The sequence below is a fragment of the Lacerta agilis genome, chromosome 13 (assembly GCF_009819535.1).
Source record: "Lacerta agilis isolate rLacAgi1 chromosome 13, rLacAgi1.pri, whole genome shotgun sequence".
Taxonomy (NCBI): domain Eukaryota; kingdom Metazoa; phylum Chordata; class Lepidosauria; order Squamata; family Lacertidae; genus Lacerta; species Lacerta agilis.
Genome location: NC_046324.1, coordinates 34813518 through 34839486, shown reverse-complemented (window position 1 = coordinate 34839486; position 25969 = coordinate 34813518). Strand labels below are relative to the sequence as shown.

General features: G+C 43.8%; 1 protein-coding gene and 1 long non-coding RNA gene across 5 annotated transcripts in view; one reads left to right on the top strand and one right to left on the bottom strand.

Moving 5' to 3' along the window:
• Positions 1–626: 626 nt before the first annotated feature.
• Positions 627–19283, top strand: LOC117057026. Its single transcript, XR_004427781.1, has 4 exons — positions 627–1037; positions 10496–10611; positions 13466–13560; positions 19179–19283. It is a non-coding gene; the product is annotated as an uncharacterized LOC117057026 (long non-coding RNA).
• RAB11FIP3 (RAB11 family interacting protein 3) overlaps positions 17526–25969 on the bottom strand; it is an 82148-nt gene continuing 73704 nt past the window's right edge. For all 4 annotated transcript variants that reach the window (XM_033167761.1, XM_033167762.1, XM_033167763.1 and 1 more), the window contains 7 exons: positions 25375–25478; positions 24350–24490; positions 23814–23895; positions 21402–21539; positions 20622–20777; positions 19221–19361; positions 17526–17886 (listed from right to left, as the gene is read on the bottom strand). In XM_033167761.1, coding sequence (XP_033023652.1) covers positions 17773–17886; positions 19221–19361; positions 20622–20777; positions 21402–21539; positions 23814–23895; positions 24350–24490; positions 25375–25478 — 876 coding nt within the window. In that variant the 3' untranslated portion in view covers positions 17526–17772. The remainder of the gene's footprint in view (positions 17887–19220; positions 19362–20621; positions 20778–21401; positions 21540–23813; positions 23896–24349; positions 24491–25374; positions 25479–25969) is intronic.

Sequence of the window (25969 nt, the reverse complement as noted above, 5' to 3'; positions counted from 1 at the left end):
CATGGGAGAACAGGGTTCAAAAGCCGCCGCCCCCACCTCTGTCATGAAGCTTGGTGCATGACCTTGAGCCAGTCACCACCTCTCTGCCTTAGCCTACCTCACAGGGTTGTTGTGAAGATAAAATTGAGGGGGTGGGTAGGATAGAAACAAGCAGCCCACCTTCAGCTCCTTGACAAAAAGGTGGGGATATCAATGTAATAATAAAAATGAACAAAACCAACAGATACAGCTTACAACAAAATAAATAAATGAACCAAGAACTGAAGTGGGGCTGAGGGGGGAAAGCGGATATCCCTCTTAGGGAGATTATTATGGAGAAGGAATGAGGAAGCTTTTATTTTTATTTGTGTGTGTGTGTGTTTGACTATCTCTCGCCTCATTTTAAAAAAAAGAAAATAGGGAAGGGGCGCCTCACCTAGCCCACCACCACACGCCCCCCCTCCAGTGCGCGCACACGCCTCCCCCTCGCCGGGGGCGCGCCTTCCCTTCCCCCACATTCTCTGCCCCCCCCCAACTCACTCTCTCTCGCGCGCTCTTTGGCGTTCGTTCTCTCCCTCCCCCCCCCCCCCGGCGAGGATCGCGCGCTCAGAACTGACCGTTGCTGAGGGACGCCCTGGCGGCGGCGGCGGCGGCGGCAGCGGCTTCAACGACTGTTGGTTGGCTGGGCGGCAGGCTGACCGGTTTCCTTTCTCTCCCGTTCTCCTCAGCCCCGTCTCCGCACTACTCACCGCCACTACTACCACCTACCCCGCCTTGGGCAGCCGAGTAACTTTGACCCCCACCCTCCCGCCTCCCACCCCGCCCGGCTCTCTCCCGCCTCCTCAGGAAACCGTTTCCTTTTTCTCTTTCCTTTTTTTTTTTAAACCCCCCTTAGCCCCAAAGCGGAGGCAGCCAGCTATAACAATCCCCCCCCCCACGCTCCTCCTCCCAGAGTCCAGAAGCCGGCCCCTTACGCCGCTTCCGTAGCGTAGCGACTCACCGAGAAGCGAAGAGCCCGCCCTGCGGAAACAGCGCCGAAAGCCGTCGTGAATACCAAGGTGAGGGACTACAAGCCCCAGAGGGCCTGGCGGGAGGCGGGAAAACGGATGTGGTAGCCCTCGGTGGTGAGGGAGGCTCGCTTCTGGAGTTGTGGTCCTGCAAAGGAGGGAGGTTTTTATTTTTACCTCAGTCCATCAGGAAGGGGTTGAGAAAGAGCGCGTAGATGCTGATTAAAGGCGAAAGGGAAGCGAGCTGTTTTTGCGGTCGCGACGTTATAACTGGAGTGTTACCCAGGCCTGGAAAGGAAACATTGGGTTTTGACTACAACTCCCAGGATGCTCTTCGCCTCCCACCCAGCCTGGCAGCTGTGCGGCAGCGGCGGCTCACCTGGGGCTCAGCTGGTGGGCGGGGCTAAGCGTGATGCAAAGCTATGCGCTGCCCCAGGCAGCTCTCCCGTACCTTTTACGTGCGCTTTATGCGGTCTTCGGTAGCTGCAGCCGCCCACCGCCATCGGGAAATAAAAAGCACCCAAAAAGCTCATTGGAAAAAGCAGTCCCGGAACGACGACGCGCCAGTTGAAGGCGCTACTCGCACAGGCACGGACAACTTGTAAAAGCAGAACAATGGCAATAGGAATTGAGAACTAGGAACTGATTTTTCCCCATTCCAGCAGTACCTTTTTACATCCAAAGCTACGCACAACTAAGCAATAAATAATCAAGAGCCCACCCACGGTCAGAGGTGTAGTTTGTTTGTTTGCTTATTTATTTATTTAAAAGTACTTCTAAAGCACTTAACATTTTAAAATAATAATAATAATAAGGCTTCAACAGAGTCACCCTTGTTTCAATGACACTTTAACATACTAAAGCCAAGAACCTGAGGATTCAGCCCTGAGCACAAGTACTCCAGACTACATGATTTTGATGCAGGACCCAGTTGAAAAGTACATTTTGAAAATACAGTGACCTTGAAATCAAAGGAGTGCTCTCAGCTTCAGTTACCTGCAGTTTTCAATATCAAATGGAAAACACACAGTAGTTTCTTTTTCAGAAGTAAGTTAGCTGCCAACTTTAAATGCAAAAACCCCCCAGATATATATTGTCAATTTGTGTGTTAATGGACAGTATGCTGTAAGGAAGCTAGCTGTTATCTACTGGCCATTTTAAGTTTACCCATTAGCAATTTGGCTCTTAAAAGCTTTTCTCTGCCTATGGCAGTTCCAAGCAAGAACCTGGGCCTGCACAACTGAGGAAGTCAGCATAGATGTTTGTGAGGCATCTTCATTAGAAATGGGCTTACCCTCATTACCTATGGAGGTGTAAGGACTCTTATGTATGTGCAAATGGCGTACACTTTTGTACATAATCACAACAAGTATGCTCTTTTTGTTTGTTTGTTTGTTTGTTTGGTCAGTCGGTCAGTCAGTCATCCCGAGAAAAAAGCACTGGGCCCAGAAAGTAATAGTCAACGTTAAGATCTCACATTGAGAATTTGCGCATGAAACTTATGACAATGCAGTTCTAGAGTCTGTTCACCTCTGCTTACAGAACCAATCTCTATATTTCCATTTAGTCCCAAATACCTTTTGGCAGGAAATCCAAAGTATCCTGGTTGCTCTCCTATGCCTTCATCCCCCTACAAAACAGAACATTTAGAAGTTCTCCCTTCCTCCAGAACCTTAACATGCACTCCTTGAGTTTTCCTTGGAACTCACTGGATTGTTTCAACCTCAGTCACCCTCCTTTCCCTATCTCTCCTGCCCTTTATCTTTGCCTCCTCTCCATGTTCTTTATTTTCTCTGGTTTAAGGGAACATAAGCGTTATGTTCCCCCTTCAAGACACTTACCTTTTTCACAATTTAGGAGGGTTGAAACAGACTGCTTGTTTGGGAAACCATAGTATGTGTGGCTAAAGGGAATCTAAAAAGACTTACCGGTACCTACCCTACACAGCCTATGCTTGGGAACAAAAATGGCCCACAACTTGTTTTCATACAGGCAGGGCAGACTACCCAACCATAATTAATGCATAAGGGCCCTGAGAACCTTGGTAACCAATCTGATCTCTGAGCTTCCAGATCGCCATGAGCACTCGACAAAGTCTATATTTTTCTCACACCGTTTCCCCTTGTGGTATCCTGTCCTTTTAATGATACCTGGTTTCTCTTGTCCTTCCTTGTGCCTAGGCAGAGAGGTCACATCCCCCCTCCCTTAGATTGTAATAGACAAGCTGCTGAAAACTTGTGGTTTCACAAAGAAACTGAACTGCTATGGCAGTAATAAACACTTTGATAGCCACCATCTCCTTGCCATGGACACTTCCATTGCTAAATCCTTCATATGCCCAGTAGCTGGGCTATGTGCAATTCCTGGGATTGGCTGCTTGGAGCCCCTTGTCAGTCAGAGGCACGTGGGTAAAGAGCACTTAAAAATGGGACACCAACATCCCTTTGTCCCTCCTCAACCATCCAAGAAGATGCCAAGTTGCTCATGGCTATAAGTCTGCATGAGTAAAGTAATTGGGTAGGTGCATTTTATATGTTTCTTTTTTCAGCATGTTATTCTGCCTTTGTGCTTTTACTCTCGTAAGCCTAATTTTTAATAAACTCTCTTAAAATTGGCTGCTGGGGGCTTGGTGTATGTTTGAGCTCACCTCATTGTTCCCAAATCTCTGGTATTTGTGTCTAGGGAGAATATGAAGAAAGAAAGCTGTTCTGATGCTGATGCTACAATTGCTCCCTATGCATAAGTTCTCACACCCAGCACTTAAGCAAATAATAGATTACTTGTGTTTACCAGTATGTGTCAGAATAACACATAGGAGACATATCCCCCCATTTCTGTAAATTCTAGGGATTATACTAGCATAAAACATGAATTCCAAGTCTCAAGAAATACAGTCTTTTAAAAACCCTACTTTTATTTTTTTTAACCACACAAAGGTATATTGCATGAAAGCATAGTATACAATTATATAATCACATAACTTGATGGTTTCCTAAAGAGACAGGCTGTGTATTTTGCTCTGAGAATAAAAAGAGCTTAGAAGAACTATCAGCCAGGGAGTTCTGTGAAAAAACCTGCTTGCTACCTAAATTTCTCCTATATTTGTATTAGTTTGTGGTAGGTTTGTATGTAATATCTTGCACAAAGCTTCTAGCTGCTCACAGTTGTATCAGAAAGCCTCAATCTTGATCTGGGAATTTTATGTTTCCAGTACCTTTCTTGTTTTAATCTCCAAAGTAAGATTGTCAAGGTGGGCAAAAGTTCAATCTTGTTTACAATGACAGACCAACAATCAGGTAAAAGACCGTGAAAGGTTAAAAGAGGACAAAGGCATCTACTGGAATGATATCCTTGAAGCTGCATTCCAGAAAAGAACAGGCACAGGTTGAGTGCTCCAGCATCATTCATAGCCTTGAGCATCTGCTCTTGTCTCAAGGTCAGAGGAGAAGCTGGTGGCACTGGTACCTAATACAGTAGTTGTAGACATACCAGTAAGCTAGTCCTGTTTCCAGTTAAGGAGGTAGTGGAAAAGGCAATATCTGTAATCTTCCTCTCTCCCTCCCTCTCACTCTGCATTCTGCCTGACTTTCTGCCCTACCCCTTGTGGCCCAAACTTGGCCACTGGCATTTTAGGTTTGTTCCATTGTGTCTAGGCCTGCCAGATCCCTAGCAACCTCCCCTCTTCTTATTTAGCAACAGCAGTTTCTCCTGCCTCTTGTGTTTTTTTCTTCTGCCTCTTTATAACTAATCAGTGCATGTGGCACCTTGTCTGTATACGTATCGGCTGCTTATTTGTAATAAATATAAACTTATTCTTTTCACTCCAACTGTGGTCTACAGTTGATTTCCTGTGTCTAAAGCAACATTCCCTGTAGTGCACAGTAACTTCGATGGCAAGATCTTTGGAATCACACTTCCAGTGGTGGCACATGTATACATACATCTGAATGTGTGATTAGGGCCAAACCTTAACATGCAGCATTGATGCAACCCGTGAAGTGGTGGCAGTCATCAAGCATTCTAAATTGGGAAAAGCAGGATTTGCCTTATCAGTGCTCCTACTTGTTTCCATTTTCCAAATCAATAAAGGAAAGGGCATGTGGATGATTGGCAGGCACTTGGCATATTTTTTAATGATGTTAAAATGTTATTGAATGTCATTACAATGAATTCAACATCTATTTTTAACATATTAGATGCCTTGTATTAATTTTTTTTTACTAGCTTGCTTTAACTTACAAGTCTTCCCACCCTGCTGATGAATCCTTAGCCCTCACCACTTCCCAACATTATTATCTCTGCTGGTTAGCAACCTCAAACAAGGAACTGGAAAGACACTCAGCTAAGGCTTTAGATTGTTAATCACATTGATCAACCAGCTAAGCTAGCTCCAGCAGTTACCAAAAAGGCTTAGTTCACAGGTCTGTCGGAACAGGAAGAAGAAAAAGAAAAGCTGTTAGCTTCTTTCCTCTTTCCTCTTTCCTCTTCATCTATTACAGCAGTAGCATAAGAAAAGAAATATTGCAGGTACGATCAGTTTTCGACTTGTAGCCCCACCCTTCCTCCTGGTCACACTCATTTGGCACCATTGCCATTTCCTGCTTATGCCTCTCATTTAAATAAACAAGATACATTGCCATCATAAATAGCAAGGCAGGCCTGTGGCCCTCCAGAAGTTGTTCATTTCCCGTCAGCTCTAACCACCATAGACAATGGTCTGGGATGATGGATGTTGTAGCCATTCAACATCTGGAGGGCCAGAGATCCCCCATACCTTTAATAAAGTACATACCTCAGAGGATGTACACTAGCCTTCACCAACTTAGAAGTATCTCTGTCCAAGAGCAGCCACAGCTGGGGTACCAGCTGTAACTAGTAAAGGGCACACCTAACAAGTGATTCCATCTGAGCCTCAAGTGGAAAAGATAGATCCAGGAGATGGAATTGGGTTAGGAAAGGATGCAGTGTAAACTTAGAAGTGTGCTCTAAGTTCAAAAAGTCAGACATTTGAGAAGTGTTTCCATCCAGGGCAGATGGCACGTCTCTCCTGCAAACCTAAATTCTCTCTCTCTCTCTCTCTCTCTCTCTCTCTCTCTCTCTCTCTCTCTGTGTGTGTGTGTGTGTGTGTGTGTGTGTGTGTATATATATATATATATATATATACACACACACATATATTTTCCAAATCCCACATAACATCTCCTTATCTTATACAATATTTTGGCTATAAGCCTAGGACTTCCATCAGCTACGTCTAATGATTTTCAGTCTTCATCACTTAATCTTGCATTTCATTATTTTCACTATTACTTTTAATAATGTGTGTGTGTTTAAATTAAGCAGTAATTCAAACGCTCCTCACAACATGCTGAGAAAAGCAGCCAAGGCCTTTTTGACATCTTCATTTCATAGTTTATGGTGCTGGTACTTTCCCTACCTGACTGTTGCACAACTTTGTGCTTGCACTCTGTACCTTGCCGCCTTCGCTCACCGTCACTAGTGGTGGTTTCACAATGCAGCACTGGTTTCTTCACCTATCCCAGGGCAATCTTTCAGTGCTCTTTGACCCAGAGGTAATTAGATAATTATGACAATTAAACATTTGCACTGTGAATGTGGTTTAGGTGACAAGTGCAGTTAGAGGGTGGAAAAAAATTAGTGACCTTTAACCCAAGGTGTGCAGCACTTATCCTCAATTCTTTTTTCCAAGCTGGAGGGTGCTGTTGGGCTTAGCATCAAGTCTCTACATCAAAAGCCCACCTAAGGAAATGGCCACCTCAGCTTCAGAGTAACTGGAGTCCTGCAGTCTCAGCCAATTTTAATCAATAAGTGTTTTTTAATGCTAACCTTTCTATTTAATAAGGAAGAGAGTTCCCCCTGTGAATTTCATATAATATGATTTAGGGGCTGCATCCACTGCTAGTCCTACCCAGAGTAGATCCATTAAAAATAATGGTGATGGCTAACTTAGGTTATTAATTTCAGCAGGTGCACTCTGAGTAGAACCTCCTTGGATACAACACTCATTATTTATATAGTGCAATCCATGTGTATAGTGCAGGAAAATAGGTCTCTGCCTGGAGGAGCGTGCAATCTAAAATTTCTCACTCACACATATTTTGCTGCTCATTGGGGAAGAAACAGCAGTAGTTATGGTCAGAAAGCCACAGACACTTTTGAAGCAGCCAGTGTGAAAAATTTGGTCACACAAATTTCCAAATGTTGCAATGGCCAAAATATCTGCTTCAGGAGGAGGCACACTGGTTAGGCAGCTTTACAACAAACACTGTTACGTAAATATTATTCATGTGAACATTTAATTTTGACCACAGCACTGGAGTTTCCTTGACACACGCAGTACAAGGAAGCCTGATCCCTTTCCTTGAACTCTCAGTCATAAAGTTACAGAAACTCATTCATCATTGCCCTTCCTTAGTCATCCACATCCTCCTCAATTCGTACCTCCTGCTCTCAACCTAGAGAAGAACAGGAATGTGCAGCGATAAGACATGACGGTGCCAGCATCCTCTCTCTCCACAATTCCTGGCTCAGTCATGCATTGGTTCTATTTACTGTGCTTCCCATCTGGCCACTGCCCCAAAGAAACAAAACTTCAGGGAGCAGTTCTTACTGGGTCAGCTTCCTTCAGAAGAAGAAGTACCAAAACCTTGTAATATTTTTAAAGAACATCCTGTTTCTGTTCATTTAACTAAGCTGAGCACTAAGAAAAATAGACAAGCAAAGCTAGTCTTTAAAGTGGAGAGCAGGGGAGAAGAGGTGGTGTAAGGATAGTGGAGAAGGCATTATTGGTGAAGCTAACAGGTTTTGATTATGAGGGATACAAGAGGATGAGAAGATGGCTTTGCGATCAAATTGTGATTTCAAGGCCATCAGACATTTTTGTCCCATGCTGGGTTTGCAAAGCTGCTTTTGGCATGCATGGTACCAGGGTTCAAGTTGGGAATGTATCCAAACAGCCATGACTCAGCAGCTTACCTCGGGATGGGAGAGAAGTTCAATTCACTTTACATTTAAAGCAGAATCTGTCAAATTCACTTTCCAAAGCACAGCCATCCCTTAAAATTCATACATCTCTGAATTTTGTGATGCAATTCTCCAACCAAAGGAGGTTTACAAAAATCCATACCTTAGGGGAAAGTGTGCAGGCTCTTCTTATGTTCTTATTATAATGGAGCCTTTCTGATAATATGGAAGAAAATGTACAACTTTAGAAAAGAGTACTGGCCTCAGGTAGGATGCATTCAGGAAAAACAAGATACGGTGTTCAAACTCTTTGGAATAGCATTAGTTGGATTTCTACCCTGCCTTTGAATCAAAAATGATCCCCAAGAGCCCCTTACATAGAATAAGAACAGCTCTTCTGGATCAGGCAAAAGGCCTATCAAGTCCAACACCTTGTTTCTCATAGGAGCAAATCAAATGCTATTCAGTTATTGGAAACTCACAAGCAGGACATCCTCCACAAATTCTTCTAATCTTTTAAAGCTGTACAAGTTCATGGCTACCAACTCTTTCTTTAAGCACAGAGTTTAATGATGGGATTTGTAGCTGCATCATCTACCACCCCTCCATTTCATGGGGGGGGGGCTTTATCTACTTTCTCCACACCATGCATAATTTAATATCATGTCTCTCCTTCCTTTTCCCTCCCCAAGCTTAAAAAAGCCTCAAACATAGTAGCTTTTTCTTGTGGGGAAGTTGCTCCAGCCCACTAATTATTTGGGTAGTTCTTTTTTGCATCTTTTCCAGCCCTGCAATATCCTTTTTTGAGGTAAGGCTGCCAAGTATTCCACAGTGTGGTCACACCCCAGATTTGTATGAAGGTATTATGCTATTAGCAGCTTTATCTGAGATTCCTTTCCTAACTATCCTCTAAGGAATACGTCGTTTTCACAGGAGCTGCATATTAGGTCAAAGTTTCCATAAATCTTCCTTATTTTGAGTGTTCTGTTTAGTTGCCACAACAAAAACCTAAAAAAGAAATTTCCAATTAATCTATCTACAACAGTCTCAATATCTCATTCCTGTTTAGCCACTGCCAGCTCAGACCCTGTGTGTGCGTGTGTGTGTGTGTGTGTGTGTGTCCCCAGTATGCATCACCTTAGTGAGATAAAATGAAATTTGGGGCTTTTTCCATCTACTCAGGCACATAGACACTGCTTTGTGATCAATTTCCTCCTTTCACCAAAACCAGTCAATTCACTTTAGGTTCTTGTGGCCATTCTTACCCCATTCATCCCATTTCACTCTGGCAACTGAGTTATCTGTCTCTGTTTGCATACGCCTTAACTCCCACCCAGGTCTGTACAGTATACATCCTGTTATACATGACTCTTATACATACATGACTTATTAAATGCATGCATTTGCAATATAGATTCAATTATTTCATGCTGTTTACAGGCTCAGAACTCACATTGAGGTAGAGGTTAGCCTGAGCTTCTGTTCTGTGCCAAAATAAATAATATTTAAAATGGGTGTGTGCCACTGCCCCAGCATTGCTGCTGCTGTCAGTTAACCTTCCCTACACTTAATAACACATTCTATAACAGAACACTCTTTAGTTTGCTTAAGCAAAAAATAGCAGGTGGTGTTGAAAACAGGTCTCCCTTCACACCACATTGCTGGACCTCATCATTGTCCAGAATGTTTATCCATTTAATTTGAAACTTGCTACAATATAGTAACAACATTAACAGGTAGTGGAAGTACCCTTATGAAGAAGCTGCAGTAAAGAGTGAAAAATCAGATTAGAAATTCAGCTTTATATGGTATCGAACGCTGCTCACATTATTTAGATATCTTCAAATCCAAACATCAGTAAACCTATATATTCAAACTTGTGAATTTTGTAAGTTTAGATTTGTACATGAAACACAAGACTTGCTATTTTTTTTAGTCATAAATGACTCCAAAAGGGTATACCATATGTAGAGCTTTCCCCCTCAACCGGTATCACTTCATATATTCTGCAATAAAATATGTCAATTGTTTTTTAGTGTTTCAACATATTTCAACTTTTCAAAAATAAAAAGGGTTTCAAGAATACAAAATGGAGTAGCTTTACCTTCAGTATAGGAATCCATAGTCCAAATATCACAGAATATGACTTTATGGTAAAAGGCATGTTTCCAGTACCTGTACAGAGTATCTTATTTCTAACCATTGGGACAAACCATATATTTGCTGGGCAGGTGCTGCTTATGGTTTTGCTTACTTTGGATACAAATGCCCAGCAAACTATTTCATGGAGTGCTCATATCAGTTACATTGTGGGCACGAGCACTTAAATGAGCTTAAGCCTTTCCAATCCCTCACTTATTTTAAATGAATAATTTACTGAGGGGAGAAGAGGGAGACATGATTACTTCCAAAGACCAGAATTAAAAAGGCAGCCTCGCAGCTCACCACCTTGTCATAGATTCACCCTCCTGTCAGCCCTCATTCTCAAGGCAGCTTCTTACATCTCATTTTCTCATAAACACCAGGTTTGCAAGTCACAGGGGAAATGCAAGCCCTAATGAAGAGCTGTGGACAGCGCCAGAGCAACCTGGAAAACAGACAGGACTTGGGGGCGGGGACCAATGGAAGCCAAGAAATCCAGGTCGGAAAAGAAAAGTCAGCCAGGCGATCCTTGCAGAATCAGCCGTCTGACCAAATTAATATCATGGAAGTTTGCCAAAGGCTGAAGGGGAGACGGGAGGCCTAACCACTGCCTTCAGTGAGCAATCAGTAAAGGCTCCTGGTGTTCCACAAAGGAGGGTTGCCGTACAAACAGGTGGGACGGTGTTTTCATGCTGCTGACATAAGAGCTGAAGCTTCTAAGCTGATCCCCAAACTTTTGAAAATCAAGGTAAGAATGGCCTTCTTGCATCCGTCTTGGGAGGCAATAGAAGAATGTGCCTACGGGGATAAAGCCAAACCATTGGAGAGTTACAGTGCCTGCTGTGGCCATAGTGACCGCTATGGGAGAGACCTGTTTGTGGCAATTGGGGCAGATGAAGGCCTCTTGCTGTTCTGATGCATGTGTACCATGGCATTTATTCTTTCTGCACTCTTCCCAGCTGTCATCCCTCCCCTGGTCATGGTCTTGCTGTGTATATTAGACACAGGTGAACAGACAAGAACAGGACCTTGGACAGCTCTAAGGGGTCCTGCTAAGGCAGCTCTAGGCGATGTTGCCTCATTTGTTTATTAAAAAAAACCAAACACATTTGTTTATTCTCACCACATAGGTCTCAAAGCAGCTCACAACAAAGATACAATATGCAGCTCACAACAATAAATATACAATATGCAGAATTTAAAACAACCAAACCTGAAAAATTTAAAAAGTCAAGAATTTTAAATCTTTTTCTTTTTTAAAGTAAAACATCTGAGAAGGCCGCAAGAGGGCAAAGGACTCCTGAAATGTAAGTTTTGACCAGACATCTGAAACTCAGTAGGGCAGGTGCCTGTCTTCTTGTGGGAGGGAATTCCATAGGCCCACAACACTGAATGTGTGACTTTACTTGGGTATGAGTCATGCTTCTGGCCCATATGCAACTACTAATGGCGCTCAGGAATCGACCTGGGTTGTACAGAGTAAGACAGTCCTTAAATGACCCTAGGCCTAAGTTGTGCAGGGCTTTGCACACTAGTACCTTGAAACTGGCCCGCTTGCAGACAGGAAGTCAGTTCAGTTCTTTTAACATCAGCCTTATGCAGGCTGCCCATACCTGGAGTGTGGTGGGCTCCCTGGAGAAGCTTGTCTCTGTGTCTGAGTCAGAGGAAGGCAATAGGCTTGGTCTCAGCTGGAAGGGGCCCAAATAAGGTACTCCCAAGGAAATAGCTTAAACCTCATCTTATTCCTCTGCTTTACACATTGCAAGGAGCCAGGGTCATTGGTCATCAATCTCTTGTCCCATTCTGCAAGCGATGCTTAAGTAAATTATTTTACCTTCACTGTGAGAGCTTAAGAACATAACCAGAGCCCTGCTGGATCAGACCCGTGGCCCATCTAGTCCAGCATCCTGTTCTCACAGTGGCTAAGCAGATGCCCATGGCAGGCCCACAACCAGAACCCAAGTAACACACCACTCTCTGCTCCTGTGGTTTCTGGTATTAAGATTAAAATGTATTTATCTGCATAAGCCTTTGCAAGCTAGCATGAGGGAACTGCTGTTTTGTGGCTGCTACGAACTAAGCATTTTGTTTATATGTTTGTGAGATTTTACTGTAGATCATTTCGGGTGATAGTAAGTTGCCTCGAGGGTCTGTCTTGGCAGACAGGCAGAGTAGAAATGCTTTAAATAAATAAGAACTAAAACAGGGATAGGACAATGTTTCAAGGGCAACCATGACAGAGAGGTTTCTTTATTTAAAAGTGAAGTAGTTTGCTCCAGAGGGTCCAAAGAAACAGAAGAATAAGTCATTTTGGGAATTTGGAGAACCAACATGGTGTAGTGCTTAGTGTGTCAGACTAGGACCTGGCAGTCGTTAACAGTTGTCAACAGGTTTACCACACCTATCAGCCAATCACCCATTCCCACCACCCTTCTGAGTAATACCCCTCCCCACCCTCTCACTATATATAAAGGTCTGGTGACTTCTGTTTCAGTGTATCTGAAGAGGTGTGCATGCACAAGAAAGGTCATACCAAGAACAAACTTAGTTGGTCTCTAAGGTGCTACTGTACAATTTTTTTATTTTTTTAACAGGTGAAACTCAAAAAATTAGAATATAGTGGAAAGGTTAATTTCTTTCAGTAATTCAACTTAAAAGGTGAAACTAATATATGAGATAGACTCATGACATGCAAAGTGAGCTATGTCAAGCCTTTATTTGTTATAATTGCGATGATTATGGCGTACAGCTGACGAGAACCCCAAATTAACAATTTCAACTTTGGGGTTTTCATCATCTGCACGCCATAATCATCACAATTATAACAAGCAAAGGCTTGACATATCTCGCTTTGCATGTAATCATGAGTCTATCTCATATATTAAACTCCAGTAGCTAATGAAAACAATTGCCTACATAAACTGACTTTTCCACAATATTCTAATTTTTCGAGTTTCACCTGTATATATTTCTACTGCCTCAGACCAACATGGCTACCTACCTGAATCTAGGACCTGGGAAATCAGAGTTCAAATCTCCACACAGACATTAAGCTCACTATGTTACCTTGAGCCAGTCACTGCCTCTCAGCCTAACCTACCTCACAGGATTGCTGTGGGGATTAAATGAGAAGGAGGAGAACCATGTTGACCACCTTGAGCTCTTTGGATAAAGTGGGATATAAACAACAGACAAATAATAAGAGATTCACAGTCAATCTATATAAAATGCTCTGTTCTTAAAACTGTCACAACCAAATAAGGCCCAGGGAAAGGCTATGCAAATAGGAGTCGTCTCAGTTTTCAGGTGTCCAAGGTCACTATGGTTAGGTGAGCACGAGTTCTACTTTACAGAGGCTGTCCAGTTAAAGATGAAGAACCAAAAAAGGGGAGAACCAGGGAGGAAGAGGATTGAAGTTGCCCATCAGCCATGAGCACCTGGACAGCAGGTAAGGAGGCACACAGGTCACTTGCTGTTCGTCTTCTCCAGTATGGTAAGAAGCAGTCTCTTTCTGGATAATTAAATATAGTTATTATTTCTAAATGTGCATCTGAAACATAAAATAGGGCATGTTATGTTTGGCAATGCACAAGTGGACACTCTCCATCAAGTGCAAGGGGCAGATGAAGCCCAGTAGTGCCACTAAATGCACCACTTTGCTTTTTCCCATACAAGGGAATGAATGCCACACACTTTGATAAGGAAAATGAAAGGCTGTACTTGGAGACACTGGTAAGGTGCATGCAAAATTTACCTCCACCACCAACTCTTGCTGGCCCAGCACTCACTGTCAGCAACTCAACTGAGGAGTCCCACCCCCCATGCCTTCTCCCAGACATTCTGCAGTGAGCACCCAAATTCCAGCAGCTCTTTGATGCCATCTAGTGCCAGAACAAGAGAAGTGTCAAAACAAAATAAAAATTTCTTTCCAGTAGCACCTTAGAGACCAACTAAGTTTGTTCTTGGTATGAGCTTTCGTGTGCATGCACACTTCTTCAGATACACTGAAACAAAAGTCACCAACTGGAAAGAAATTTTTATTTTGTTTTGACTATGGCAGACCAACACGGCTACCCACCTGTAAGAGAAGTGTCATCAGCCTTGCATGATCAGGAGAGCATTGACTATGAGGTGTGATCCTTTTTAACACAAGTTTTCAAATCACTTCTTAGAACATATGTTAGGCCTCTATTAATACCTTAGGGAAGTGTGCCTGTTGTGTGAACATGCTCAGTACTGGAGAAACCATCAAATATCCCCACCAAATGTACAAAATTCTCTACATAAATAATTTGCTCATGTGTGTGTGTGTGTGTATCTCAACATCCTGGCTTGAATGCAGATGAATGTATCAGAATGAATCACCCCGTGTGGTGATGTTTTTTTTTTATATCACATACAAATGCACATGTGGCACTTCCAGGGCCATGTTTGACTAACAATGGCAGATAACCTCTGGTTAATATCCTGGGTGCATCTTCCTGGGGCCAAATTCTGCAAATGAAGACTCACCCACATAGCCTGATGCTCCCAGTCAATTCCCATTCCCATTACAGGTAGGCTGTGGCTCCTGCCTCTGCACCAGGAGTCCCCCCCCCTTATTATTTCCATATTTCCCTGGTGCATTGCAACACAAAAGAGAACAAAAACTGAGACAGAGAGAGACTGGTCTCCAGCAAAGAGACGGTAACAGCTTTTAATCAGACAAGAGTCAGTACACCCGTTAAGACAAATACTGTTCGCCTCTTTCTGGAAGTTCCTTCACATACCAGCAGGGAAGAACAGGTTTCCTCAGGAAATTAAAGCAGTGTGCAAGCCAGTGCTTCACTTTTGTTGGTTTTTTATTATAATTTTCCCCCTCCTGTGACTATTTACATTACAGTACCTCTTTGTGATCAACCGGGAGGGCTGGGAGAGGAGTGTGTGTGTGTGTGTGTGTGTGTGTGTGTGTGTTATCGTGGGCATAGATGCCCAAGTCAAGAAAGGCAGATCTGCTTATTTATAGATTTGTACATTATACATATGTGTGTGTGTGTGTGTGTGTGTGTGTGTGTGTGTGTACACAGATACATCTCTCTTTTTTTGAAGTATTAAAAAATTGATCAGCCATCAATCTATAAAAAATACCTAACTCTACAAGGTAGAAAAAGAAAAGCCTTCCTTCTCCAAGTATACACTGATTTACACCCAAGAGTCCACTGGAAATGTACAGTACGTGGATTCTTTCTCCAGATTTCAGGGGTGGTTGAGTGGGCACAGCAAGGGGATAAATGTGAAGGTGGGTGTTTGAGCTCAAAGAATCGCTGTCCAGGTGGAGAAGCAAACACTTCCACATTTTTTGTCCCTGTGTTCCTCACCCCCCCACTTGATCTAGCTAGAAATTATAGAGCATGAACCCACTGATTATAATACAAAAAAATAGTTCCACATAATCTGGCCATGGTGCCGCAATTCATCCTGGGAACCTGGTAAATGCAATTGAGCTCAATAGGAGCAAAACCCAGTGACCTTGGATTGGGACGCTCACTTTGGTGCATTTTTGAATTTTAAAAAAACAAACAGAATAGGATTGTTGCTTTCCCTGTACATCAGGGGTTGAGGACTCAAGCACTTTATGCTTTCCATGAGGAAGGAGATATGTCAGCTGTCACTGCCCACTTCTGCTCTCCATGAGAGCCAGATGCTTAGATGGCTCAGGCAAGTATGTGGGGTACCGCTACATACCTTGTGCCTAAATGTGTGTGCTTTAAGAGAGGGCAGGGAGATCTAAGAGAGAGAGGGAGATGGAGAGGGGGAGGGGGAGGGAGAGGGAAGGCACCCAGAAAAAGCTCAGAATTCTCAGCTCCATCCCAGAAACAAACCTTTGCTGGGAGTCCCAGGCACTGGCCAATCAGTGCCCCTTCCTAGGAGGTCCTGAATGTTTTCTATGTGCAAAGCAGCAGGATCCATCAACAATAGATTTACGCTCCACCTTCCCTGTTCCCTAGTTGTGCCATTAAAAAGAGAAACCCCCAAGCAAAACATGATTTAAAACCAACCCCCAGGGCCAGATTTTAAAATATATATATAGAAGAACACCTTAACCTTCTGGTTCTGTGGAGACAGCATACCTTTTAGGTATGAGAAAAACCAACCTTTTCCTATAAATTTGGGATGGGGAGGTGGGCAACATAAGTTTTTTCTTCCAATTGGGCTTAGAGAGAAGGAGAAGGGAAGAAAGGAGGATTAAGTTGCAACACATCCATCTCTCTCATCTTGTCCCAAGAGGTATGCAAAATGCAGCAAACAACCCAAAATCCTGCCAGCTTTAACCATTTTAGATTTGACTCTTGGTATGGATATAATGGCATAAGGTTCATTCTTGGTTAATGGAACATTCTGTGCAGCAAGACAAGACATGGTTATGTCAGCAGCTGAACAGCTTGCTTCTCTGTCCGAAGTATCTTATAAATCTCTTCTCTCCTCCTCCTCTCTCTCTCCCCTCCCCCCGCAAAAAAGTTTTTATGGGATAGAACAGTCATCATTCCTGTCTTAAAGTGACCAAACTGCTGTGAAAATAGAAGGATAAAATGAAGGTGAAGGGATGTGGCTGCTGCTGCTGCACATGAGGGGAAGAATAGCTCTGCCTCCAGTGCTGAAGTATCATCAGCTGAGCATTCCCCACCCCCTCCCAGTGCCTCCAGCAGACCAACCACATCACCTGGTGGGCAGCTGGCCTGCAGAATAGCCATCAGTTGTGACTAGGTCTTCAAGCAGAGGGTGTCAGTAGGCAATTTTTTTAAACTATAATGCCAGAAAGCCCCTTTCCCCACCTGCCAGAACCTGTTCACCTCCCTGCAACCTCTGATGGGAAACAAGCCAGCCATGTTTTTTTTAAGGCAGCTTGCCAAAGGAAGGGGGTCAGAGATCAGGGATCACACAAACTACAAGCAAACCCCCTCCCTCAAATATTTTGCTGGGTGCCACAGGGGGATGCTTCTGCAAGCTAGAGAGACTAAAACTTTCAGACCAGGTAAGGGCCCCTTTCTTCCTTTCCACTGGTTCAATGATAAAAGTCATCCACGTGTCTTGTGGCCTTGACCCCTCTTGGAGGGCGCCCACAGCTTCAAGATGGGAGATGCTGCAGAGTGCAATTGATGTGTTTTTTCAGGAAGGATTGGGTGGGCAAGGCAAGGCAAGGGAGGGAGGGAGGCAGTGGAGAACTTCTCTTCTTCATCTCCCCTGTGATGGCTGCTGTGGGGCAAGAGAGATTCGGACCTCTTTTCTCTCCCCTTTGCGTGTGCAGGGCAGGGTTGTAAGCTTACAGGAAGAGGGTTTCAAGTTGCAGCCCAGCACGGCAGGCTGCTGGTATGCATTTCCATTCCCCCACCCCTTACATGTTCAGCGCCTTCCATTTTTTCCCCTCTAGGCTTCCTTTTGCCCACCCCCACCCAACCCTCGTGAGTCATAAGGGCTCCAAAACCCACTGGAGTCAGCGCAGCCAGGCTCAATATCCGTCTCTCTCTCCCACAAGTCCACCAGGTTCCACCACCTAACCAATTTCATGACGTGAGGCTTCCTGCGCCCTCTTTGCAGAAGAGCCAAGACTTGCCAGCATCTCCTCAAGAGCAGCAAATTGCACTGCACCCAAGTGTCACTCAGGACCGCAGTTCTCAGCCTCCTACTTGACCTCCAGGATGGATGGGTTGGTTTCCATGATGGCCACAATGATCCGGTCAATGTAGTCCTGGAGCCGGAAATTGATCTCTTCTTGTTTCTGAATCGCCTCCATTAGCTGCAGAGGGGAGGGAGAAAAGGGAAACTTGTTACATGAAGGCTATTATTCTGAGTCGGCCAACTCTGGGCTGGAACAGCTTGTCCAAAGGAGCAGTACAATGATAAACTGCTGCACAGAGGGCTGTAGCGCAGTGGTACGGCATCTGCTTTGCATGCAGAAGGTCCTAATCCCCAGCATCTCCAGATAGGGCTGGGAGAGAATCCCACTTGAAACCCTGGAGAGCCGCTGCCAGTGAACGTAGACACTACTTGGCTAGATGGACTGAGTATAAGGCAGCTTCCTATGTTTCTGTGCAGAAAAAAACTCCCAAATACAAGAGCAGCAAACCATTACCAATAGTCCTTCCTAATGGAATCTCGGTGGAATCAATCCAGAGCTTGTTCTTGCACCTTCGATGGAACATACCAATCACAAAGTAACAGCTGCCCTGTTCCATCTCCCTTCATGCTTCTCACTGTTTCCTTCAGTGGATTTTAAAGCTGGATGACATTTGCAGTTGTGTGTTGTCTTAACTGACATCCCTTACAACTAAATATACAGAGTGAGGCCCACCTACAGCCCAATTTTACATAGTTATTAGGGAAAGATTTTGAAATGAATCCCAGGGTAAATGCTTTATGTACCACTCCAACACTGCCTCTTCCAGAGATAACTTACATGACTATTTACTGAACTGTTTTTTACTGATCAGCTTTCATATTTTCTGATTTAAGACCCCTCGGGGCAGCTTACAACTCTTAAAATGCATCAATAAAACCATATTCAGAGAGAGAAATAATAAAAGCACAAAAATGGCACAATCCCCACCCCCATATCATAGTGGGTTGTAAGTGGCAAGGAGAGTACTGCAGAAGGGTGGTCCACAAATTAAAATTTAAAGATTCTGGTCTAACTTCCATTTTCTCACTGGAATAAATACTTTTCAACTTCCTAAAGGCCAGAAACTTTTGTTTGTTTTTGAGGGGGGAAGAAATACAGTTTCTGTCTCATCAGGATTCATACCTGCCAAGTTCCATGTAGGCACAGCACTTCAGTGCAGCACCAACAGCAAAAACTCAGCATTATGAAGAACGCTGTTGCATTTGATTATTTGTTCCGAATTAAAACAGGAGTGGAGGGCTTGCATCTGGCAAACTGATTATTTACACTTGGATACCGGAAAAAGATTTAAGTCCTTAGTCTTAAAAAACCCAAAGTTTTGAAAGGTTTGAGTTCTGACTGCAAAATTTTACCACCACACTTTGGATTTCCATTTCATATGAATTTAATTTCACCTTTACTGCTGACAGGAAAGTGGTACCCAGAGTTTCCCGCAGACCCTCCCACAGTACCTCATCTCTGGAGACGGAGCTGATTTCTGCAGCCAGAGATTCAGAGAAGGAAGCAGAGAAGAGGTTCTTGGCGCCTTGAATACTGAGGTTTATGATCTGCCCATTCAGCTCGTCATTCTGTTCCTTCAAGTTCCGGTTATCCTGTTGGCAAAAAGAAACCCAAAATGTTGAGACTGTAATCACTACCAGCTCCTTCCACTATGAACAAATGTGTGAAGCTGCCTTACTGCAGAAGCCCACCATCTAGTTCAGAATTCTGACTGACAGTGTATGTGGTACACTTTCATGTAGCCTTTGCAAACCTCACATCCGTTCATGCTACAGATTGACAGCACACATAAATATCTTTCAAAGCTAAAACATATGTTCCATGAGTTCTATCTAATGCTCCCTTGTGCATTGCTTTGCTGGCGCGATGGGACTCTTTCTCTCCTCCCCTCGTGCGCCCCCAAATTCTGCTCTGGTGAGTCCCCCAACCTCCCAGAGCAGATTTTGAGGACATATGTGGTGCTGTAGAAGAGAGGACAGGAAGAGAACACTGCACTGAGCGCATGCAAGTCTGTTGCACTAGTGCACTGGATACGACTTCATAAACCTCAGCTGAATTAAAAATGATTATAAAATTAATTCAGATGCATGGTCATAATTTCCTGGCAGCTGTGACAAATAACGCCACCATATAAGTAATATAAAACTGGTTCTCCAACAACTGTGCCCACAACACCCTGATGTGTTTCATCCAGGTAATATAAAATAATGCTTGACAAAAAATATTCCCTCGAGTCTGCGGAATAAATAGCAAGCTATATCTTTAATGTAAATGCATTTAAAAATGCATTTTTGATCCTGCAGTGGGATGCCTTATAAAGAAGCTGACCATCTAGATATGCTCTGCAGATATGTGGATGACATTACTAGGCACCTACAATCTGTAAAAGATCTGTTAATTCGCAGAAGATCTAAGTTTAAGAATAATGTGCCCTGGAATGATTATTTTAGCATACCACTGGGAGAAGTGTTTATGATTAATGAGTGCGCAATCGTTCTCCTTAGCCAGCATACCAAATCCTAAGGGCACAATAGTGGTTTAAGAACCAAAGATACAACAGTTTAGTTATAAACTTGCCCATTTATTTTGACCTCTCTCCACCCAACATCTGACCTTTAGTTGTTTCAACCAGCACATTTTTTGAAGCATCCTCTTGCATTTAATTTGAACCAGTATCTCAAATGCAAGGCCAGTAGAGCTACACTGAGACCCACAATGCTCTCTCCTCCCAGTGCCCAATCCAGCTATAGCGAAAAGCAGGTCATGACTTTGCTACCAGTTGGAAGACCCCCACCCCCACTGGGCCAGTGAACACACAATCACAAGGAAGTCTGTAAGGGAAGCTCAAGTACCTGCTTGAGCCGCCTGATCTCTTGTTCCAGTTCTGTCTCCCGCGTCCGGCTGTTGTATTCCTGGAGGCCTATGCTGCTGCTCCTGCCCCTTCGCTGTTCTGCTTCCAGCTTGAAGAGCTGCAGGTGCTCCAGTTGTTTCCTGAGGTCCTCAATCAACTGCAAGGCAAGAGAGGCAAACTAGATTATTGGAGGACTATAGCCCAAGAGCACTAGCCCATACACACAAAGCGACTCATTATTGCAAGGAGGTAAATGGGCTGGTGCACTAGTCTTAAACAGAATCCTATGATCTACAACTAGTTCCACCAAAAACTGGAGATCAACAACCAAGGGCAGGACTGATAAGGACCAAGACTTTACAGCAGGGATGCGGAACCTGTGGCCCTCACTATGCTGCTGGGACTCTAATTCCTGCCAGCCCCAGCCAACACATGCTGATGTGAGTTGTAGCCCAAAACATCTAGAGGGCACCAGGTTGGCAAAGGATGGTTTAAGCAATGCATTTTGCTAAACAGAAGAGTGAAAAAAGACAAGGAAAAAGCCTGCTCTGGAGGGGATGGGGTGGGTTTTTATTTCTTTGATCTTGTTCTTATCATGTATTTTGTGCTTTTATGTCGTGAACCGCCTCAAGATCTGTGGATGAAGGACAGTATACAAATTTAATAATACAAATAAACTAGTCAGAAGAAGAGTGAGATATCTGGGGGTGGGGATGAGGCAGGATAGCAGGGAGTGCCCCATGGTGCAGTCCCCCTCTGGAAACCAGCAGACTCTGCTCACCTCCTGGGTAGATTCCTTGTCCTTTTGGAACTGGTGCCTCTCGTGGGTCAGCTTGTCTCCCAACTTCCTCTTGTTCTCCTGCTCCTCATTGAGCTGCATTGTGAGGTCTTCTATCTCATCCAGCAACTTCTGCTTCTCCTGAAAGAAAGCCAGGGAAATGAAACTGTGACCCTCCCAACACTCTCGCCTCTTCCAAGCACCTCTGAAGTCCAGCAAGACCCCATGCCTTCCTTCACTTGGAAAAGGGACACTGCAGAACTGATTGCTACCAATCTCAGTTACTATCCCTGTATCCCAAAATACACAACACTGGCATCCAATTCAGGGCTGTTTGAGCTGAAACACTGTCCACAAGCAGTTCATGATGCTGAGAGCAGACTTGAGGAGGAGCCCACAACCAGCCAAGTCAGAATTTGTGTTGGCAACTAAAAACACTGGCCTGCCACTAGAGGGCAGAATGGCAACAAGCAAGGAACATAAGAAACCTGCTTTAAAGGAGGAAAAGGGGTTAGAAAAGCACAAGTGATCCAGACAAGGTAACACGTGTGATTGGTTGGGTTTTATTATTATGGATGCTGCTTAAAACTCTCTCCTCATAGGGTCAGCAAAAGTGGGAGACTCCTTAACAACAACAATCAAAATAATTTATTATTTATACCCCGCCCATCTGGCTGGGTTTCCCCAGCCACCCTTGGCCAAACATGAATGTAATAGAGGGACTTAGGCATACCTTCCTCTCAGCTTCATCACCCCACCTGCTTCTGTAACATGAAGGTAACACTGGCCTACTTTACGAGATTGTTGTACGCTCTTGGTCTTCATTACCCTCATTGAAGATGTCTTATTAAGTGGAATAAAGTGACAATGCATGTTGCAAAAAAGCAACAAAAAACTACTTCAATTAAATTTCTAGCTAGGAGCAAAGAAGTTGCTGAGATGAGTTCTTACCACAACTATCAGCTTGTCTTTTTCAGCACTCTCTAAAACAGGGGTCCCCAAACTAAGGCCTGGGGGCCTGATGTGGCCCAATCACCTTCTAAATCCAGCCCGTGGACGATCCAGGAATCAGCATGTTTTTACATGAGTAGAATGTGTCCTTTTATTTAAAATGCATCTCTGGGTTATTTGTGGGGCATAGGAATTCGTTCATTTTCCCCCCTAAATATAGTCCGGCCTCCCAAAAGGTCTGAGGGACAGTGGACCGCCTCCTTGCTGAAAATGTTTGCTGACCCTTGCTCTAAAATGTTGACCAGATATGCTTTACATGATGGCATAGCCACTGGTTTTCAATATCTAACCAAAACAATTATTTGCTACCAGTAACAATTAGTAACTAGAAGCCTAACTGAAGGTAGCAACTCAATACCCTAAGTATTCAACAATGCAGCAAAAATAACCACTTCCAAAAAGCAGGACAAAAGTAGCCTCTTTGATTGAAAATCACAGAACAAACAAAAGTGTAGATTTTTAGACGAGGAACCTTACTTTTAAAAATGTGTATTCCAGAAACCATTACTCTCAAGTTAAAAGGACAAAAACTGAAAGTACATACTATTGGCTAACATTTGAAACAAGGTGTCATAATGTCTGGTTTTGAGACCACATATTGCCCTTTTTTATAAAATGACAGAATTCATATACAATACAGTAGTAATTTCCCAGGTATATACTTGGATACAAGCTTTACTTGTGAAGTTCTTGAAAAACTTTGGGAAATTACCAATTACCCATTACAAAATTCCCCTCTCCCCTTTCCTTTCCTTTTCTCATATCTGAAGGTGCTGAATACTTGTAGCCAGCATCCCAAAATAAAAGTCTCACTCACTTGCACTAAGTTTAGTATCTTGGATTACAGGTGACCCACCCCCTGCCGCCGCAAAAATTAAGCCAAAATCTCCTAATCACAGCCCCTCCAACCTAGCCTTCCACTTGATCATGTAAGAGAAAGTTGATGCAGTATCATCTTAGGATAACCGCTATAGCAAACACAGGAGATACATTGTACATTTCTATGCATATTTACTCCAAAGAAACCCCTGTTATATTCAGGGGGTTTACTACAAGGTAAGTGAACATAGGGATTGGAGTCTGAAAGTGACAGGTTTGAAGTTACAAGGCAGCCTAGGCTCACATTCAGAGAAATTTGACCTCAGGGGGAGACAATCAGAGATTTGCATCAGTGCATGACCTAAAGCAGGTGCAAAGCACCTCTGGCAAGAGCAAACTGAGCACAGCTTGCTCTGAAGGCAAGGATGCTGAGTCACCGTGGGATAATTAATGCTGTGTCACTGAAACATAGAGCCATATGCATTTTTCTTTACCAGTGAGTTCTGGTCCAGAGGACCTTTCCTTTTATTTTTAAGGCACACTGAGGAATATTACAGAAATCTCTGCTTGACAGAGGCACCTCACCTCCTCTAGCCTCTCAATATTGGCTCTCAGGCAAGGGACACAGGACCGAAGTTCGCCGTTCTCATCATCCAGCTGTTGTATCCTGCAGTTCACAGAAACAAGCATAAGCTTGGAAATGTATTGCCATCCCTGCAAACAGGAGGCCTCTCTGCCTGGCCCTTGTGACTCTCCCCAGGCCACACCCCTCACTGGCCTTGGCTGGCCTCATGTGCCCTTGAACCCTCATCTTGCTTCTCGCTTGCCTGGATGGAGAATAGAGGAGTGTGTGTGAGTGTAAATAACTGTACAAAGCCTAAAATTTACATCTGTTGCTCTGCCACCTTTAGCTCTGGTCCCAACCACCCCTGGCATTGTGAACCCCTGGAAGGCTGTCCAAAGGGTAATGTAGCCTCACCACCACCAACACGTGTTAACTATGTGTTGTATAAATAAAGGCTTCCTTTTTTATGTGCTGAATCTTCCACCAGTGAATGTAACTGGATAACCCCGAGTAAGGATGTGCCTAAGCAGAGTCTCCATGCATTTGCCAACCGTACCGGGCTTGGAGGTTCTCGATCTCAATGCTCTTCTCCCGCTCCATCTTGCTCAGCAGCTCCCGCTGTTTCCGGATTTCATCCATGAGGACCTCATCCGATTTCAGCTCCTGCTCTTTCAGCTGCTCCTCCAGGGCGTTCGCTCTGTGGAGATATAGAAAGGTTGTGGAGTTCAGTGGCTGACACTCCACAGGGCAACTCCCCCTGGAGCACAAGTGTTTAGGGGAAAAAGCATTTTGCACACAAATGAAGGAAAATAACATTTGGTATAGGGGTCATTTCACCATGCCAATTCAAACATGTAATTTTCTTATTATGTATACTTGTTTTAAAGTTGTCGGTTTTATTTATATTTTGACAAAATACTACTGTACATGAAATTTGTTTTTAATGTTCGCTCCTATCAATATTATTTGCTTACTATTTCAGGTAGTTCTTTGTAAATGCTTAGAAACATAGAAATTGTGCTTAAATAAATAGGAAGCATTCTATTTGAAATGGCACACATGCACACCACACCCAAATTACTGGGGCATGGAGGGGAAGCATGAGGCCCATAATGAAATCCACAAACTGCACACCCTATCCTCACAATATTAGCTGAATCATGTCCCCCACCCAATGATTTGAGCATTGGCCTAATTTTTGTTTAAACCAGGGGTCCCCTGCTTTATAAGTTGATCAACCTATATAGCTGTCATGGACCCTAACAGACCTTACCAAAATAGTGAACCACAATAACTAAATAAAAAAGAAAAATTATATTGAGTATAGAGGAAATAGAACACTGAGTTGACCTTGATGCTTTTATACACCCCAAACCAAAACCAGTTCTCTTTCTCATTGTCTCCACCAGCTAAATAACAGAGCATGATAAATTCTACTAACAATTGATAGGACAGTGTCATGTCTCAAGCCCTGTCATTCCACACAACTGTGTCGCATGACATTTCTGAACACACAGACAGGCTCGTCTGAAAGCTTGACACCTGTCATGCAAGCCAACCTCCCACCCACCCGCTTTTTACCTGTGCACCAGTTGTAGGTTTTCCTGCTTTAAGCGGCTGTGCTGCTCCCCATTTGCCACCGTGTCCTTTTCCAGCTCTGTCACTCTTTTCTCTAGGAAGATCACCTGCAGAAGGAGCAGTGAGAGTCAAGCATTAAAAGGCCTGTCCTTCCTGCTTCACCCATAGGGCATGAAAGCCAGTCTGGGGCCAGGGGTTTTGGTCCAGTTCAAGAGCAAGCAGCTCTAACCAGTTGTACACTTTGTTTCCTCCGCACTTCATGGTCCTTTGCTTAACGTCATATTATCATCCTTGGCTCCTTAGTCTGTAATACCCAAAGCCTCACCTTTTGGGAGAGATTTAAAAATAGAATGCTCCTTCTTGGTAATCCATTTGAGTCAATGCTCAGGGCTGCTGATTCAAAACCCTTAAGATGCTGGAAGCTCACATTTCCTAAGCCAGTGCTCCGCAGCAGCAGCAGCAGCTGAGAAAGTGGGGGGTGGCCTTCTTGTAATCATGGATAGGGAACCTGTGGCCTTTAATAAAGGATGGGTTAGAAATTATTCTAAACACATCAAAAGTAAAGCATCCCAGTGGCCATGCAGGCTGGGGATGGTGG